The sequence below is a fragment of the Pteropus vampyrus genome, unplaced genomic scaffold (assembly GCF_000151845.1).
Source record: "Pteropus vampyrus isolate Shadow unplaced genomic scaffold, Pvam_2.0 Scaffold207, whole genome shotgun sequence".
NCBI classification, from domain to species: Eukaryota; Metazoa; Chordata; class Mammalia; order Chiroptera; family Pteropodidae; genus Pteropus; species Pteropus vampyrus.
This window is the reverse complement of record NW_011888988.1, coordinates 2,501,585-2,522,155: the sequence shown is the minus strand read 5'-3', so window position 1 is coordinate 2,522,155 and position 20,571 is coordinate 2,501,585. Positions and strand designations below refer to the sequence as shown.

The following is a 20,571-nucleotide window of genomic DNA, read 5'->3' as shown; positions in this document are numbered from 1 at the left end:
TGACGTGTCAGATGTTCCTCAGCTGGAACTGCTCCGTCTGCCCAGGCACCAAAGAGTCTTTCATTTAAAGCAACTTCAACATTTTAGTTCATGTGCAGGAAGAGAGATATAGTATCATTTTAATATTATAGTTGGGGAATAGCAAGAAGCTAAAGAAAACAATGGTCTTGGATAATCCACATATTGGTCAATTTGGCCTCAAATATATAGCTAAACATAGTCATCATTTACTAATTTCTGAGAACCACACTAAATCGTATAATATCTTAAAACAAATTCAGGATTATTACTTTTGAATACATTCACTGACTCTTCTAATACAGTTTAATGAATGAAGAAGCTTGTTTCTTTTTATATAAACAGCATCTCTGACGAGTTCAAAATCTTTTGTATTATTTATATACGTACATACGTTAGACACTTCCCTACACTCCTTTTGCTTCCGTGGCAAGCCCTTTCCTTCCATGTGAACTTCAGCCAAGCTCCCTCTCTGGCTGACCATAAATCCCGAATTAGTGTTAGTCCATGAAGTTTTACTGTATTCATTTGAGTGCTCACTCTTCCCAGCCTCACCCCCTCCTTTAAACTTCCCAGCACCTTTGCCTATCCACGTCCCCTCCTTTACCAGGCTGGCTACTGAGGCCACGGTGCCCTGATCTGCCAGCCCTCCTCTGGCCTCTGCCCTTTGCTGCCGCTAAAAATGGTATATGTCCATCCCAGGTCATCCACATCTGGTCCCCTCCACCTCTCTTCCAAAAAGAGTGGCTAGGGAAAAAAAGGATGTCAGCAAAATGACTAGCCCTGTACTCTAGGAATTTAAACCGCATTGAGTTAATAACCACAGCCAGGATACAGGGACAATAACGAATAACAAATAGGAGACAGTGTCATACAAACCAGGACCAAGTGAACCTCATGATAATTCACATGCTTGAGATGTTCTAATTGGGTACACTTATGGGAGATTGTGATTCAAATTTTAAAGCTTCTTTACTTACCCACCCCCCGCCACCCTCTCAAAAATATCCAAAGCCAAACAGAAGAATTCTGAATTTTCTACCTCCTGGGGCCTTTAATGGCCTGTCAGCCTCTTTCCAGAGGAGTGACTAGTTAAGAGTTATATAAATGTGTTTAGATTTTAAACATTTTTTCTCAAAAAATATTCAAAACAATTCTACAAAAATGTGAATTAGCTATGTGAAAGAAATGGCTCCATTTTATTGGAAACAAAACAATGAAAATCACTGAATGTAAACCACTGAGTGGGAAGATGACAGTGGGACCTGCGTGAAGAAAAGACCACAGGGAGCCATCCTCACCGTTTGGGATGCGCCTGCCAGCACCTGTCTGTGGACACGCTGTTCTGCTTCTTTATGTGGGAACAATTAACTGTCAGGTAGAAGCACTGTCATGTTTATACTGCTCTGCAAATCTAAAGAACAAGCAGCCAAATGCAGATGGCCCTTGATGAAGTTCAAATAACAGGGCTCCTTGGGTACCGACTCCTTGGAATATGACAGATCATATCCTATCTTCTCTGACTGGGTTATTAGAAACAAAGCTGTGGCTTTGTCACTTCCCTGCTGGAAGCTCAAACCCCAGGCTGGTTCTAGAGACCACACTGCAGGATGTGGGGAAGGAAAGGGTCACCAAAACATTTCAGAAATACTGCCCAGCGGAGGACAGGCCCAGCACTGGTCAGGATTTTTGTGCCTCAATCAAGAAATGTCCATTACATTTAATTCTTGGTAAAGGAGAAAGAACCCAAAGGGCCCTTGGGACTGGGTTCTAGACCACGAGGTCGCCCTGTGCAGCTGGGCAAGGCACTAGCGCTCTGGACCCCAGCTTACTCAATATGAAGTGATGGTGGGGGGAGATGATCTCTCAGTCCCCAGAGTTAGAAGACTCTCTGGTTGTCGATTTTTTACGACGCTCAAGCTTCCAGTCTTGGAGTGAGGTAACTTCAGCAAAAGATGAGCAGATCAAGCACTGTTCCCCTGGAGGTTGTCTTGGGGTGTGAGGTCAGGGAGAAGCACCGTTTGCCTCGAAGGCCAGCAGCAAGGGCTGACCTGGGTCCGGTGGCATTAGTTCACGGAGTAAGTCTGAGCCCAGGCGATGCCCACGTGAGAGTAGCAGTACAGGAATCCCAGGACAGAGAGGGTCACCCACGGCCAGCCTGCAGGGAGAGGACAGATGGAAGAGCCGTTAGAAAGGCCAGGAGCGGGACGTCCCACGGATGCAAACTGTCCCCCCTCAGATGGGCCTTGGTTTATGCATTAAGATACACACAACCTCTGGGAAAGTTTGCTCTGACTGGGACGCCGGCACGTTGAACCCTACATTCCCATTGGGGTCAGCATAAAACACGGGGTGTGCTATCACAAATGCAAATTACGTTTAGGAGAAGGACTAGCTTTTAAAGACTACATATTTAGAAGACTAAAGCAGATAATAACCAAAAAAGAAGAAAAGACTAGGAGATGCAGAGTAAATCTCAAAATACAGGTTGACCATTACACTGAATTGAGGGCCATGGGTAAGCACACAGAAGGGAGAGCCTGAGCCAAACATTGGCTTTCAAAACTCAATGCTTTTAGTGGTTCCTTCTACAAGTACTTACCTTAGAATATCTGATACTCTTTTCTTTCTTCTTTTTAAATTAACAGCCTTTTCTGTTGAATATTTGATGCTTAATGATCTCCATGTTTCACTTATTCAGATATTTATTGGGAATTTTGGAGAGCCAGAGGTGCTGTGGAAGGTACCAGATGCCCAAATAGAAAGATCTAGTCCCGTGTCAAAGGCGTTCCCACTCTGGCTTGGAAAAGACACACACACACACACACACACACACACACACACAATGAGCCATGTAATGTGTGCTAGATGATGATGTGTGCAGAGCACATGTAAACTGGGCCATGTGGGATGAGCAAGAATTCATCAGATGGAAAGGGATGGGGACAAACTACCAGAGAGACCACCTGACGTGTGAGCATCACAAGCCACCCAGGGACCGGGATGGTGTGATGTGGCCACCGCACAGGGAGGGGCGGGCAGGGTAGGTGTGAGGGGAGGGGCACTGAGGGTATTACATCTCTGCAGGCTTTCTTCTTGCTACGTCCACCATTAGTTGCTAATATGACCCGAGTTCAACCAGTATAGCGTAGTGGTTAAGGATGTAGGCTCTGACGTGGGATTAGACACAAATTCAAATCCTGGCTCTGCCACTTGCCAGCTGTGTGACCTTGAGCAACTTAAGAAATATCAAATGTAAAACTAGGAGGGATAGACAACTTACTTAATAGTGTCCTTATAAGGTACCATCAACTAAATGGTGTCTTCCACCCAAAATTTATATGCTAAAGCCCTAACCCCCTATGTGATGAGTATATGGGGGGTGGGAGCCTTGGGGAAGTTCATAGGGTGAGATGAGGTCATGAGGGTGGGGCTCCCATGATGGAGTTAGTGCCCTTATAAGAAGAGACACCACAGTTTGCTTCTCCTCCTTCTCCTCTCTCCATCTCTTTCTCTCTCTCTCGCTCGCTCGCTCACTCTCTTTTTCTCTCTCTTGCTCATATAAGGACACAGTGAGAAGGCAGCTGTCTGCAACTCAAAAAGAAGGTCCTCACCAGGAACCAAATTAGTCAATACCTTGATCTTGGACTTTCCAGCCTCCAGAAATGTGAGAAATAAATGTCTGTTGTTCAAGCCACCCAGTCTATGGTATTTATTATGGCAGCCGAGCTGACTAGGACATAAGGATTGCATGCAGACGTAAAGAGGCCACATGGTCCTTGGCCTAGGGTGGGCACTAAAGAGAGGCAGTAATAAGGGTCACGAGAGGGCACAGAAGTCTCTCCAACAAGATTAGAGTGACAACAGGGAAGTCGAGCCACAGTCTTCCTCCTAACTCTTGTTTTCAACTAGCTCCTTAGACTGGCTTGGCACAGGAATTCTCCCTGAACTCCTGAAGACAAGTGAGGGGAGCAGAGAACCCCCAAGAGCCTGACTCTGGGACCAGCTCTAAATCTTACCTACTATCTGCTTGTCAACCAGTATTTTAGTTTCCTGTGGCTGTTGGAACAAATTACCGCAAACTTAGTGGCTTCAAGTAAACAGAAATGTATTCTCTCCCATTTCTAGAGGCCAGAAGTCTAAAATCAAGGTGTCGGCCATCTTTTCTCTGAACGCTCTGGCGGAGAATTCTTCCTCGCCTCTTCCAGCTCCTGGTGACCCTAGGCGTTACCTGACTTATGGCAGCATCACTTCAATCTCTGCCTCTGTCTTCCTATGGTCTTATTCTTTGTGTATGTCTGTGTCCTCTCCTCTTATAAAGACATCAGTCATTGGATTTCAGGGCCATCCTAAATCCAAGATGATATTCTCTCAAGATCCTTAACTAATTTTATCAGCAAAGACCCTATTTCCAAATGAAGTCACATTCTGAGATCCCAGGTATACATGAATTTTGGTGTCACCATTCAGCACAGTACATCCAGATAGTTTTTCAAGCTTCAAAATAGACCCATCCTGCCTGGAGGCCCTCAGATCTCTCACCTCTGTGGCTCAGGCATAGATGCCAGGGAGGGGCCCTATCGACGCCTACTCCTCAGTGGGCTCGAGGAGCATGAAGAAGGGAGGGCACTTCAGGGACAGGAAGCACTTCCAGACTTCAGCTGTGCTTAGGGTGAGGCACCAGCCGGTGTTTAGTAAACACGAAACCCAAAGGCTGGCTCTGGAGCCGGCATTGGCGTGGGGTAGAGGGAATGTTTCATTTACGTAAAGCTGGGCCTGGTGCTTCACAGTTGTGCATGGACATCCCTATGAAAGCTCTGCCCAGCACACGGAACTATAAGGAAAAATGTCCCAACACTGCCCAGAGGTGAGGCATATACACAGTCAGTTTGGATCACAGCTAGATCCTGAAAATTCTCCCCACTGTTACTTGTGTGCCAGGCAGAGAGGCAGCTAAACAGATGTGTAATCTTGATTCTACCACGAGACCCTAGTAGGGTCCCGGTTTCTTCATGTATACAATGGGAGGTCAAAAATAAATAAAAGCTTATGAAATAAGATAAGATCACAATTTCGGCAGTGTTTTTAAGAAGTGTTCCAGAAATGGAGAGGATTGCTATAGGATCACCTGAGGATTCTATTACACACACACAGATGCTAGCCTTCTGATGCACAAGTGTTCCCTCAGACAGTAACCCTTGTGTGTCCTGGATGGCTGCCAAGGACCAGGCCCTGGCCTAGGCATTGATGTCACCACACGTAGGTAGCCTATAGGTATAAGGTCTTTGACTGTGGTGGCTGCTAGCCAAGCACTGATGTGGCCCGTGTGTGTGTGTACGTGTGTGTGTGTGTGTGTGTGTGTGTGTGTGTGTGTGTGTGTGTGTGTGTGTGTGTGTGTGTGTAAGGCAGGGGGTTGGGGGAGGGCACTGGGAATAGAGCCTCCTCTTCATCAGGACTTGGATGAGCCCAGGATCATAAAACTGAAAAGAAACTAGAATGGGCTGCCATTCTGGCAGCATTCTGAGGGTTGCTATGATGCATAGTCACCCAGGCTTGTCAGCCGTTAACAAAAAAGATGGCATCAAAAAGCTTTCTGTCCCACCAAATGACCTTAACCCTCAGCCCCCTCTCCCCCGGGCTTTCTCCACTCTGTCCTCCCCTTCCATGCTCTCCTTTCTCGCCAGATTGCCAATGCTAGTGTCCAGTCAACTCTCATTTCCCCACATCCCCGGCCCCATGCGTGTGAGACACACACACACACACACACACACACACACACACACACACACACACACTCCATTAACATGGTTTATAAAGCCTGGTGGGCAGTATGGTATTGGTCGAAGGAAAAGAGGGTATTTTCGGGTCGAAGCCTCCTGCACACTCCTGGGCCCCCAGAGTCAATGAGGTGGGTAGCTTCCCAGTGGGCTTTTGATGCCTGAGCCTCACAAGATCTAAACAGGTAAACAGTTTTAACGCTGACAATGAGTGAGTAGTAAAGATCGTATGAACAGGAAGCTAGCAAGTCAGACAACAGTTGTAAAAGATTAGTTAATGTAGTTAATAGGACAGATTATTTGACAGATATAGCTAGATGCGTGTAAGTTGGATGTTTAGCACAATAGGTTCAATTAGGAAGATCAACATAGATGGTGTAATAGATGGAGTTATTAGGATGTAGGTGGTTGTATCATACTGTTGATAGGATATTGGCAAGTTGTGTAATAACTACGGCTAATGAGAAACAGGTAGGACACAGAAGGAAATGGTACAACTAATAGAAAGCGAGCATTATAACTTTATTTGAGGTTATTATGGCTAAGCAATTCTCCAAGCAATTCTACCAGTCTGAAAGGACTAGCATGGCAGAGGCTCAGGACAGAGAACAAAAAGATGAACATCACACAGGGACATGAGAAGTCAAAGGACATGTCCAGTTGGCTTTCTAGAAGGTGAGGGGATAACCAGAACAAGAAGTAGGTCTAATGAAAAACTCTGTTTAAAAGGTAATGTAAGACGCTGCAGCCACAGTGGAAAAAAATATGGAGGTTTCTCAAAAATTAAACATGCAATTACCAAATATATACCCAAAAGAATTGAAAAGAATAACTGGAGAGAGATGTGCACACCCATGTTCACGGCGGCATTACTTACAACAGCTAGAAGGTAGAAGCACCCCAAGTGACCAGATGGATGAATAAACAAAATAGGGTATATACGTGTAATGGAATATTTCTCAGCCTTCTAAAGGAAATTCAACGCATTACAACATGGATGAGCCTTTAAACGACACGAGCCAGTCATAAAAGGACAAATATTGTATGATTTCCACTTATAGGAGGCACCTAGTGTTGTCCTATTCATGGAGACAGAATAATGGGTACAGAGTTTCAGTTTTGCAAGATGAAAAATGCTCTGGAGATGGATGGTGGTGAACGTATGTAACCGCACTGAACTGCAGTTTAAAATGGTCAAGATGGTAAATGTTGTGTTATATATAATTTACAATAAAATTTTTTTATTCTGAGTGAAAGAAGTCATCGACACAATACGCACCATATTACTCCATTTCTGTAAAATTCAAATTGATTTGTAGTAACAAAAAGCATGTCTGTGGTTGTCTGGGGGCTGGAGCAGGGGGAGGGACAGAGGGGCACCAGGAATCCTTGGGACTGGTGACAATGTTTTGCATCTTGATTATGGGAATGTTTTCAAGTATACATACAACTGGAAAATACTTTAAATGGATGTATTTTATTGTGCATAAATTAGTGAATAAACTTTAAAATAAATTTTTTTAAGTAATGAAACATTAGCAAATCACAGATTTGCAATATTCTGCTGCAAAGTCTTAGGCCATATATACCCCAAGGTATTCAAACGAAAGATGCAGGAAGATACGATTCATTTTTAAATGATGATGAGTCTTCAGTCCTTCATCTCCCTAGGGGCCCCGGGAGACTTGCCCTGTGCGGGTCTGAACACCCGGCTCCCCTAATCCTGCTTTCTTCCACGGGGCCTCTGAGGGGGAGGATGATCAGAGAAACTTTCTTAACCGTGCAGATGCATTTGGCAGCTGAAGCACCAAACCCCCATCCCAGGGAAGAAATCAATCCTTCCTAATGGAAGAGGAGTTAACTGAACTGCTGAACTGTGTAGGAGCTATCAATTAACTCATCACAGGTTCCCGAGGCTGTCAAGTGGGGCAACACTCCCCCAAGTCTGTGACCCTAAGGCCACATCTCACTGTTAATCGTTTTTAAAAGAAAATGGCTGGTGCTCAGCACATGAGCAAACTGAGTTCGAGAAGCCGTCTTCCTGCCCTTCCTACCAGTCAAGGCAGAACCACGGTCTGTCTGGTTATGAGTAGTTTACAAAGAATATGTAAACTACGATACAGTTTACCAAGAACACACAATCTTCATGATCCTCACAACACACTGAGATAGAAATTACTAACCTACACTAATATTCTTGCTTGAAGCCATACTCCTCAAAAGAGCTCAGAGTCCACATCCCAAGCAAGGGTGTCAGGTTGGATCCTAATTGGAGAATAGTCTGAAGGACTTCAGCCTGTCCTTTAGTCTTTACCTACAATTATCTATTATTTATCTATTACTAACAATGCCCTAGCTTCCTCCCTTCATCCACCCAGGCAAGTTTTCCAGCCAGAGATTTTGGCGCCTTGTTGCTTGTCCCTCTGCTCATCCACTGCTCAGTCATCGCCTTGCTGGATCACAGTTCTCCTGAGGGGTGAGGAACACCATGACCCTCCTAGCTTGGCTCTTGGGTCCCTCTAGCTGGACAGATGGACTCTCACTTTCTGGTCCCAGGGAGCAGCAATGTCACCCAGTGACTCGAAGCCACTCTAAGGAAGGAATCAGAGGAGGTTCCTGAGAGCCATCGAGCTACAAAAGAAACAAGTCTCACCTCTCCAGACAAACTAAGTCTGCAAATGTGAAGGACGTATTACGATCATTAAATGCCAGCCACCTACCCACCCATCCCCCCAGGGATGCAGGTACAGATGTGACAGCCCATGCCACAATCCCAGTGACGACCAACATGAGGCTGTTGAATTCCAACCTCCACAGAGGGCTCTGTGAACCGGGAGGCTTGGAGAAGGATATGCAATGGGGACATGGCATGAAAAGGCGATTCTAGGAGATGCTGCAGAAGAGACAGTCATAGGGCTTGGTGACTGGCAGACTCAGGGACCAAAGGGTATATTCCCTCTCACTGACCCTGACCTGCCTCAGACAGTACCCACGAGGCTGACTTCAGCTGATGCTCATCAGAGAGACAACACCTGATATTAAAAGACCAATATGCTGCCCTACTAGTTATTAAAGCCACGGTCCCAGCCTCTCCCTCGTCTCTGTCTTCTGATAATAATGAATGGGTGGCAGCTGGCTCTGGAGGGCCCTCCAGGACCAGCTCCAGTGCTTGGCCACCATCTCTTTGGATCAGCTGGTCTGTGGCCATGCCTTACCTTTTGTTAGGTATTCTGAAGACGTGCCCCTGATGTTATGCATATACTGCTCTGCCCTGGTGGCATTTTCTACTCTGAGGCCGGTGGAGGTTGAGTTCCTTAGAGAACTAGCTTGTGTATCAGACCTTTCTGCTAATGGTTGCTCATGAACTCACTGGGCTTTCACCGATGGAAGACAGACAATGACGGAGCATCATCTGTTGCCAGGTGCTTTGCTGGGCTCCTTCCAGACACTCAGCCACCTTACCTGAGGGGATTATTAGCCCCATTTCATGGAAAGGAAACTAAGGCTCAGAGAAGTACAGTAACTCTCCCAAGATATAACAGCTAATGGATCCTCAGGCCATACTTGGACCTCAGGGCTGTGTGAGTCCAAGTGCGCTTGGCCCCCTACGCTCCCAAAGCAGTTACTAGTAGCCTTGGGCCACCTGCAGGAAAAGCTTGCACCAGGCCCCTCCCTCCTGGCCTGCTCCCTTTTCTGAAATCCTCTGCCTCCAAATCTCATTTCCTCTCAAAGATAACAGGGAAGGCGAAGCAGCAGGTTCTTAGTAGGTGTCGTCTGTCCCTAACTCACTCAGTCACCCACCTCCAGAGGCCTCAGAGTCCCCATCTTTGTAATGGGAGATGAAGAAAGCATCTGTGAGCACGTTTATGTCCTTTGTCTCGGTGCCTAATTGAGCCTCCGGGTACTGAAGAGCACGTTGCCAGTGCTTGGATGATTTTTTATTAAGACTGTCAGAGCCCTGGTTATTTGGTCCCTGCCACTCTCGGCGCCTGCACAGGGCAGCTAGTAGGGTGACGCAGAAGAAGGGGTGGCTCTGACAACCCTCGGGGAGCTTCCTGCCATCCTGAGAAGGAGTCGCTTGCAAGGTGCTGCGTGCACATTTTCACAGGCATGAATGGCGGTCTTTAATAAATCACGTTGTTCACAGTCAATTTCACATCCTGATGAAGCCGACCTAGGCTGCGTTTTTCATCCCTCCGCCTCCCCATCCAGGCCCTGCAGGCAGATGCTTACGGAAGCACTCGCTGCCCTGAGTCAAATCATTTCACGTGGAATTGCGGAAGCGGAGGGAACAAGCTGGAGCCATTTTTTTGTTTTTTTTTTTTTTTTAATTCTGACAGGGAGAGTATAAGGCAGTGCTGAAAAAAACATATATTTTCTCTCTGGGGCCAAACAGGTAGGGGACCTGCTTCTCAGAAAATTACTTCTCAATGGGTGCCACAGCCCCAGCTCCAGTCACTGGGGCCAGAGGCCGCAGAATCAGGACACGCTTCCGCACCTGTTCCACTCCCATCACCTGTGTTTGAATGCAGCCTCGCTGGGACTGCCGTCTCCTGTTAATCCACGCCCACATCGCGGAACGCCGCGGGTGCTGCCTAGTGAGGGGCTCACATGCATGCGTGACCCGGCTGCCTGTCACACGGCCCTGACGACCGCTCGCCCACACTCATATTCATGAAGCACCTACTGCGTGCCCAGCATTTAGACGGGCAGGCTCGACACTTTTCCCACGAGCACGCTGCACCGTCACCTGGGGCCTGCGACAGCGTGCCACCGAGGGCCGAGCGCACGGCCCCCGAACCTTCAGAGCAAGTAACAAAAGGCTCAGGGAAAACACGGTGACGCAGACAAGATTCTCAAACGGCCGGCTAGGCGGGGGCGACAGGTGGACACTAATAAGTTGAACTTTCACTATGACAAAAACAGCTGAGCTTTAACAGTTTCTGTTTTGTTTTCTAATCCAATGGTACAAGTAGGGATGGTGGAGGCCTGGGGACTGCATCACGGAGGGGTGGTCGACAGGCCTGGCCACGTTTATGCAGAAAACGAAAGTCTCTGGAGAAGAGAAAGTCGCTACCCGCAGGTGTATAGAAGTCTACCCTTTTGGAAGCGAGATGAGAAGACATCTGCCCCCCCCCCCCACCGGAGGCTGGGAGGAGGAGGCCCTCCGGGACGCAGAGGGACGCTGGCAGCCGCGGCCCTCCAGCGCCGTGACAGCCCCGCAGACACCAACCTTGCTCTGACAGGAGATGCAGCAGAGGCGGGGCAGGCGTCAGCTGGAACACAGTTCCTCTTTCAAACCGGAGGTAGAACCAAGTCTGAGAGTCCCTGAATCCGCTTCTTTCTACCCAGGTCACCGGGACCAGGCACACACAGTAAAATGGTCCATGAATAAATAAGGAGAAGATGAAGGAACACAGACGCGGGCTGCTGACCCGTGAGCACGCATTCACGAGCCTCCCGGATCTCGACTACGGGAAATTTAAAATAACACTTGTTTCACAATCCTTAAACAAGAAATCACATGTGTGCCTCTGTGGCCTCCATTCTCCCAGCCAATGGGACATGAAGGCAAGTGACAGGAGAGCCCATAGTCGAGGCATCACCCACACTGGGGTGTGTGGGACGAGAGGCACCTGGCATGTACTGGCCATCAACACCTAGACTTTTCAAGGGACAGCAGGGCACAAATGCCACTCCAGTCAATCCCCTCCCTACCCACCCCCCCAATGGAATGCACCAGAGAGAGCTAGGAAGGGAGAGAAAGAGAGTGATGCCTAAACTGTGGGAATACCTGGAAAGGTGGTGTCAGCAGATGCGTCTGCCATGTTCTTTTCCTAAAGCAGTTGTTAAAGGACTCAAATTACTTGACTTCAATTTCCCAGCAAAGAACAGAATGATAAAACCAAGCTCCGCGCAGCAGCAGCTGCAGCAGCAGCTCTTCCCAGAGTTCTGAGAAGCGACAGTGGATTATGAACGCCAGTCACCCCTCGGAAAGAGAAGGAAACGTTCCCGCCTCTCAGGGACGGCTCTGTTCTCACCTCGCTGCTCCCACTTACTGTGTCTGCAAGTCTGGCTCGCTCGTCTCCATGCTGAGGCATGGGAGGGCTTGAGGGCTGGGAGTACAGTGGAGCCAAGAGCTTGTCTGTGCACCATCTTCCAGCAGCTGCTGCTCTTGATCCAGGGGCCACGCTCCTCCCTGCTCCTGCTGCCTCGCCAAAGGCAGGCTGTGCCCAGGGTGCAGGTGGTGGCCATGGAGCAATTCTCTCTAAGGGGACTGAGCCCGTAGCTTTGGCCTCAGTGCTGACTCTCACCACCTATCTGCCCCCTGTCTTCCTGACAAGGAACTTGACAGACAGCAGCACAAGACACCTTTGAGATTAGTTGAGAAAAATGTGGCTCCAGCATTTACAAACGGTATTTGGGAAAGGCATCTCGCCTCCAAGGTGCTGGCTCAGGAGGGGCGTGGGAAACGGGTTAAGAAGAACGTCCAAGTTCAGGGAATGCTCTGGTGGCACGTGCTCCCCTCCAGCCAGCCAGGTTGAGGGGGAAAGCCTGGTGGTCTCGCAGTACCTCGGAGGCCCTGCATGGTCTGGGCGCCCGGGGCAGGCCACGCAGGGGGCAGCTGACCCGTGGTCTCAGGGAGCCGGGGCTCTTTGCTAGAGAAGCATCAGCATTTCCCTGAGATGGGGCAAGGGCTCCTAGGTCACTGCTCCAGAGAGGGAAAAGGAACACAGAAGACTTTACAGGGCCCCCTCCCATCAGACCCACACACGCTGGAGACCCCGGGCTGTGCCGAGGGTGAGCGGGGGCACTGAGTTGTCTCCCATCCCATCACAGCTGTTCTTCTCCAGCCCTGCAGGAATGCAAGGCTCTGGGGCCACACGGGTGCACAGGCAGTAAAGCTGAGTGGCCCTAGACAGAAGCCAAGGCCACGCTGCTGTCATCTCAGGCCACACGGCAGGCAGGGGGCGTTGTGAAGGGGGCTGTGTCCAGCCTGAGAGTGAGAGAAGGCAATGGACAGGAGCGTAGACTCAGGTGAGGTTGACCGATTCTGGGCGCCATGTTTGAGAAGAGACGCTGTCACAAGCCACTTCAAGGAGGTTTCTAGAAAGGCTCCACAGTGTTGGCATGCTAATAAGCCAAAGTTTAGCCAGAAAAAGGCCAAGTGGTCCCATGGAAAGGGAATTAGACTTATTCTACGTCACTCCAGAAGACAGAACTGCGGCCAAGAGGCAGAGGTTAGAGGAGGCAGATTTTGGCCACTACTGAAAGGAGCCTGTACCATCGGCAGCCCCCTCCCCGCAAGGCTGGGGCGTTCTGGGTCCCCGTCCCTGTCATCATTCAGGCAGACTTCCAGAAGACAGCCTTTGTGGGTGGCTGCCTCCCATGGGAGGTGGAGCCAGATGACTCCCACAAGGCCCTTCCCAAATCTGAGAGGTAGTAGTCCACAAGATCAAGTCCTCCAACCAGCTTCCCCTCTGCCTCCCGCTCAGCTTAGATGAAGCCTGCTGCATCTGGAGCAGGGGGAAGAGGGGTGTCCCCTCCGTAGTGGGAACAGAAGGTCATGTTCCAGCAGCTGTGCAAACGTCACGCGATGCGGCAGGATTGTAGTAAAGTGCTTATGAGGTTATTTATCTGACGTATAAAGTGACTCAGACACTTTTTTGGACTCGGTTACAGAGAAAGACGTTTTGTGCCTTGAACATCTCATTCGGAAGGAACACTGTTCCCCTCGGGCGCCCACCTCTGGCCAGTGGCCCCAAGGGTGGCCAGATGCTCTGAGCCCAGGCTGGGATTTGATCCCCTGCCAAGTGTCCCTTCTGCCAACCCTGCTCACTTGGGCAGCCTGGGTGTCTGACCCTGCGCAGGCCTTGGTGCAGGCCTCAGCAACCTCACAGGAAAGCTCTCTTCCTCGCCAACCTGCTCAGAATCAAACACCTTGAACCAGAGAAGTCGGGGCAGAGCACTGCTGAAGTGGAGTGGAGAAGGAGAAATCAAAGGCAGCCTGGGTCTCTCCGGGGTGCTACGAGTTAATTCATGTTAGTAGTTACGAGGAAGGTATCAGCCAGCACCCCTCCCTGCCTCTTCTGCACTTCCTGTTCAGCCGGCAGGGCTGGCAGGCAGGCTGGGACCCTTCAGGAAACTCATCCCGCTGCTTATTCCCTTCCTGGTCTTCTTTACACTTTGGTCCCCAGGGAGGCATCTCAGCTGCCGCCGTTTTGTTCGTGACCTCAGAGCACAATATTTACGCCCTGGCCTCCTCGTAGAGTTCCCAGATGCTCCCTTGGTGTGGGTCACCTCGAGGCGTGGAACCCGGCCCCACTGTGCTTTCTTGGATTCTGCTGACGTCACAGGGCAGTGTCTTCAGCTCTGCGACGTGGACCTGGACTTCTCCCCATCCTTCCGGTCGCATCTGTCTAGTTCTTCCCAACTTGTGTTCCAGTCACGGACCTCGAAGTGGCAGCAAAAGAAGAAGTTGTAACACTTCTGTGACCCCATGCCTGCTGATGCCACCTCTGCCGACAACCTTGGGTGGAGTACTGCTGTCACCTTTCACACTGCAGAGCCTCCCACCTCCCTTTCCTCGGTGGCTGCCGTGTGTTCCATTTGGGAGGATTTGGCTCCGTTCTTGGGAAGGAGCTGATCTGAAGATAAACTAATCATCCTTGTGACTCTCATTGGTCAACACTTATTGAGCTACTGCTATACACAGGGGCACTGGGCACAGTGCTGGGGCCACCAGAGAGATTAAAAGGCTGACTTGTGGTTAGGGAGACAGGAATTAGATGTAAAAAGATACACCATGACCTTGGGTGTTTCCTAAGAATGAATAAATAAATGAGTCAGAATTCAACATTTGTTAAGCTTTTGCTGTGCACTGGACATAATGCCGAAGGCTAGGGAAAATGGGGCAGAGGACAGGCCTCCGCCCCACAGAGCTCCATCCTGGACGAGGAGGGAGGCGTTTGTGGTGGGGGACCCAGAGCAATGAAAGGCTGGCCTCGGGGGGACGCAAGGGCAGACAGGGCTAAGGCACCGTGGGCTGCCTTGACTCTGACCTTCACCGGTGCCTGAGCCGGAAGGGCCAGCCTTGGCTATCCCACCCTCCCAGGCACATACTCCGGTAGTTTCCATGCTCTGCATGAGCCTCTGCTCAATGGAAGAAGGAAGGCCTGCCCTCCGGTAAGACTGCCCATCTCATGTGCCCACCGACAACGCTTAGAAGGAATTTTTTCCTTTTATCTGTTTTTTGACCAGGTAATGCAGAATATAAAATTCAAAGGTCAAAGGGTAAGCAAGGAAAAGCAAATCTCCATCTTCCCCACCCATGTCCAACGGACCTAACTCCTGTCCCTAGAGGCATCTGTTCCCAGTTCCTTGTTTATACTCCCAGAGATGTTCCATGCACACAGAAGCATAAACATTTTATATATATATAAACATGTTATTTACAGATATACAAATACATACACATACCTATATATGCGTGTATGTTTTAAACGGCTTTTAACTTTTTATCTTGAAGTATATATTATGTGAACATAAACACTATACATACTGTTAATTTCCTTATGTTTTAAGGTTGAATATGTTTGGGATTGTTCCATATAAGTACGTATAATGCTGTTTCACCCTTTCTAATGGCTGTGAACATTTCCACTGACTTTATGTCCATATTTTATTTACCTGGCCTCCTCTGAGGGGCATTTATGTCCATTCCGATCTTTTGCTCTTACAATGTCATGATGAATATCCTGCATATATTTCATTTCATATGTATGAAAATATATCTGAATGACAAAATCCTAGAAGTGGAATTTCTGGGTCAGTGTTGACAGATGTCAAACTGTTCCCTGTGAGGAATTAGCATTTTATACTCCTGGCCAAATGGATGAGGTTAAACCTTTTGATCTATGTAATCCGGGGCAGTCCCTTGGTGAACTTTTAACTTGCATTTCTCTCATTACGAGTGAGATTGAGCGTCTTTTCATTTGCTTCAGAGACATTTGTGTTTCCTTCTTCTTCAAACTGCCTATTCACATCCGTTCCCCATTTTTTCTACCAATTTATGAGTGTGAGAGATCTGTTTGAAATACCCTGCATGGTCCCTGTTTTCCTTGATAGACCTTGATGGATGCATCGCTGAACTCCCAATTTTTGTCTAGAGCCTAACAAGTGCCTCCTACAGTGTGGGGAGAATTGGAGAAGGAGGGGCAACAATCCCGTGAGTCTGGAGAGAGAGGTGGGGGCTCGTCATGCACAGAGGAGGGGCTTGGAACTTTCGGCTCAGCCTTCGCAGAGAATCACCTGGAGGGGTTCTCATCAAAGTGTTCTTTCTCCCATGGTCAGAGTCACAATCTGCTTTTCAAAAATTATTCCAGACTCCATTCTGTGCTGGTTCCACTCTCTCCGCAGGGACGAGGCTGTATGGCTCTGAGGAGATAGTTCCTGGGCTTCCCATCATGACAGTTAATCAGTAAAGTTTTATATAGTGGCTTATTTCTTCTGTCTCTTTCTGAATTTATAAAATGAGAATATGTGAAAAGCCATATTTGGCCCTTTTGGACCAAGTAGAGAAGCAGAGTGCCACGGAGATATAAGTTAATAAAGGATAGGCTTGTCCAGCGTCCACATGCCTTGAGCTCATCTCCTACCTTTCCCATCACCTTATAAGGAGAGAAGGATTCAACAGCTCATCTTGTCTAAATTAGTAGCTATACAGGAATATCCAATCGATGTAGAAAAGGATCAAAAATGTTTTCTATCCAAGAGCTTCCAAATGTTCCGATGAAGAGTTTGAGTTGTAGCCGAATATCCTTAAATGTGTCTACAGATGGCTAAATTCTAAAGCTGCAAATAAAAGGCCCTTGTAGTACATTTGCCCTTTTGAGAAAAATAAAAAATGATCAGACTATGCTCCCCTTTGTTAAACCCTTCAACGGAACCTTTAAAAATAAATTTTAAAAAGACTCTCCTTCAGCATTCTCTCTAGAATGAAGAACCACAAAGCAGAATAACATTACCTGCCTCCCTGGCTGAGTCAGTTTCAGGAGTCTTAACTCTCAGCCCCAGAAGAGAGCCCTGCCCTTAGACTCAGGAGTCCCGAGTTCCACCACTTGTCAGCCACGTATCCTAATATCTCTGAACCTCCTTAAACGTAAGATCCTTTAAGACCATCTTTAAGATCCTTAAAGATCATCAATCTTTAAGCCACGTATCCTAATATCTCTGAACCTCTTTAAACGTAAGATCCTTTAAGACCATCTTTAAGATCCTTAAAGATCATCAATCTTTACTCGCAAAATCATTATGAGAAGTGGACCCATCTGAGTCACCATTCATTCAGCAGAATGTCTGAATAGGGCAAAATGCTGGCAAGAATGTACTTAGACATCTCAGAACCCTAAGTACAAAAGAGGTTTCCTTATGCCTAAAACTTGCCATTGAACAAGCCCATTTCTGGCTTGGACAGGTATGGAGAGACAACCATGAATATGCTCTGGCTCCATAAACATCTTGCTATTCTGTTGTTTCTAATCCCAAACTTTCTGCAGCTCTTTACACCCATCACCCCTCAGCATTGCTGATTACCAGCAGCAGCGTGCTTTCTGTAACGCTAACTTGGATTCCCATGTCCAATGCTCCAACATTCTGCTTTCTCATTCCCTGTAAGCTAGACAAGCTGGTTGACACCACATATGACAGGTCAAGGTCATTTGTGACTCTGATCCCCAGGTGATCACTGACAGAGACAGCATGGAATAAGAAGCAGCCACCTCTCAGACACAGTGTGGGCCATATGGATGTCTCCAAGAAGCCCATCTTCACAATTGGATAAACACTGAGTTCCCTGTATCACACCACCTGAGGGTCGTATTTGCACACAAAGGCCTACCACAGATGCCACGAGGCTGGCCTCCAGCACCACCCATTGTTGCTGTTCAGTGTGACCAGCACCGAACAAGCTTGCTCCATCTGACCCAGCCAGGCTCGTCTAGGTCTCTTTGAAAGCTATAGTGGATCCATGGCTTGTTTTTTGAGTCCCTTTGCCATCATGCTATGCTTAGACTTCTGAAAATGAGTCTGCATTTCTGAGCTCACTTAAACATGGGAAGAAAAAGGGCTCCTGCATATGCTGGGTGGTCAGAGGGGACCCGAATGTGATTCCAATCACTATCTGAGGATAACCCCTGTCTGTGTATACCAGAGCTGAATATATAGCAAAAATATGTTAAATATCCCTTCTACCTTCCCCAAGTATTTGGCTGGGACCAAGATTATACAGCTGGGCTGATTCCAAAGATTTAAATTACTGGAAGCTGTTTTCATTATACACCAATTGGGTTATTTAACACAAAATTCAACGGTGCTGGATGTCTGGGTCTGAATAAATTATAGAATCATTATGCTGGGAATGGTCTGTTTTTAAAAGGCTCAATTCTGGTGTCACTTTAACTGAACCACAAATTCCCTGAACATTTCTGCATGCAGGCATGTTAATTCAAACGTTCGTAATACAACCAGTTTTTGCATTTTGCATAATGCACGTTCAGACCTCTGTACAATTTTACAATTAATCTTGCATTTTGTATTAACATACGTGCAATGCACGCAGCCACTAATTTCTCTATAGAATAAATAAATTCTCACTTGAAGAAAAACTGCTGGAGAGTGCAGTGCAGAGGGTGTTCTGTATAATGAATCAGCTTGTGGGGCTTTAACTCCAATGTATAGATTTAGGGTCTTGAGATAATAACCAAATAGCACTGAATAAGCAGACAGATAGATATTGAGGGCAGGACTGAAGACATCTACTGATGAGTAATGAACCCAGAGAAGTACAATGGCAGAAGAAAAATCCAAATGCTGCCGTGATGGGAGGAACCTTTCCCCCACCACCAGCCCCACCAAGTTCACTGCCAGGGGAAGAAGAGCCTGAACAATAAATGCATGGCTTTAAGCTTCCCTCAGCCAAACATACATTGTTAACTACATGTTCATAGCAGTCCTCTGAGGATCAACACAGCAGCAGTCAGTTTACCTGGGTATTTTCACCTGTGGTTGTCCTGTGCTGCCACCCCCCACCACCACGCAGGAGTGGTTCAGCTGTTGAGGCTGATGATGCCACACACGTGCCAGGAGAGCGTGAAAAGTTTTATCACTCACATAATGAGGGTGTCTGGGGAGAGCAGGCACCCAAGTCATTCTGAAATGGCTTGAGCAGTGGGAGGGGCAGATGGCTTTGGTTTTTATTGTCACTGGGGGTAGGGCCAGGGTGAACAGTGGCTGGGTTTGCACGGTTTGAACCTTCTGCCAGCACCGAGGGAGGAAGCGAGTCCCTTTTCTTGTTGGCTCATCCAGAGACGAGGCACAGGGGACAGAGGAGGAGCGGGTTTACATACTGTCAGCGGTCAGACATCGAAAATGGGGCAAAGACAGAAAAAGTTGAAAATCGCACGATATCACTAATATGTGGGATATAAACCTAAAGGCAACAAATGAGCAGGACAAACAAACAGAGACTCACGAACATGAACTATAGGCTAGTGGTCACCAGAGGATGATAGAGGAGTGATTACTAGTAGGGTGAGGGAGGTGGCGGGGGCAGGGAAGTAGATGAGATAAAGGGGGTCAAATAAAGGGTTTAGGGGGAGGATGAAGTGGGTAAAGGGGATCAAATATATGGCAACTAAAGAAAACTGGACTTTGGGTGGTAAACACACAATAGAATATATAGATGTCAAATGATAATGAACATCTGAAAATTAGATAATTGTATTAACCAATGTTAACCCCAATAAACTTAATTTTAAAAAATGGAGTGAGACTCTTTATTACAATTTTCCTACCTGTGAGCTGCTATTTGGAAATTTAAAGCTCTGAAAGTTACCTATTGTGTGACGTAATCTATTTAAATTTCTCTCCTCATCAGCAAAAGTTGTATAACATTTAAAATAAACGACGTCACACATATCAAAGGAAATTGGCCCAGTGTCTGTACATAACAGATGCTCAATAATTGTTTCTGAATCGCAATGTGGAAATTTAAGAAAAAAATCTGTTTTCTCCACATAGTTCCACCGTTACCCTGAGTTCGTGTCCTTATGAAAACCAGAGAAGCCACCAGTACTAGTAAGGCTCTAAAACCATTTACTAGAGATACTGGGATAAGGCACGGGAAAGGGAGAGCAGATGGGGCTATAAGGCTGGTTGGGGGGACAGGAATAGCGGTGGTCAGGGCACCGGAGAGGGCAGGTCCCCAAGATGTGTCACAGAACATGTCTGTCCAAGGCGTCTCTGCTGGTCACACTGGATAAGCAGCTGTCCTGGCTAAAGAAAGGGTGGCCCCGGGGGGTGGGTAAAGGACAGGAAACACTGTTATGTGTTCCACTGTATCCTCCCAAAAATATGTTTAAGCCTTAACCCTCGCTTCCTCAGAATGTGACCTATTTTGGAAATACAGTCTTTACAGATAAAAGCAAGTTAAGATGAGGTCACGGTCGATTAGAGTGGGCTCTAAATCCCATATGACTGATGTCCTTATTAAAAGAGGAAAGAGAAACACAGAGACAGTCAGCGAGAATGCCATGCGACGACAGAGGCAGAGGTTACAGTGATGCAGCCACAAGCCAAGGCTTGCCGGCCACCACCAGAGCCTAGAAGAGGCAAGGAAGAATTCCCCCCAGAGGCTCAGAGGACAATGACCCTGCTGACACCTGGAACTGTGAGAGAAGAAATGCTGTTGTTTAAGCCACTGTGCTTGTGGTCCACT

The 20,571-nt window shown here is 47.6% G+C and overlaps 1 protein-coding gene across 1 annotated transcript in view; it reads right to left on the bottom strand.

The window, feature by feature from the left end:
* Positions 1–87: 87 nt before the first annotated feature.
* Positions 88–20,571, bottom strand: part of HHAT (hedgehog acyltransferase) — a 243,721-nt gene continuing 223,237 nt past the window's right edge. Inside the window, exon 13 of the mRNA XM_011372461.2 lies at positions 88–2,176. Within this exon, the coding sequence (XP_011370763.1) occupies positions 2,085–2,176 (92 nt within the window). The 3' untranslated portion in view covers positions 88–2,084. The remainder of the gene's footprint in view (positions 2,177–20,571) is intronic.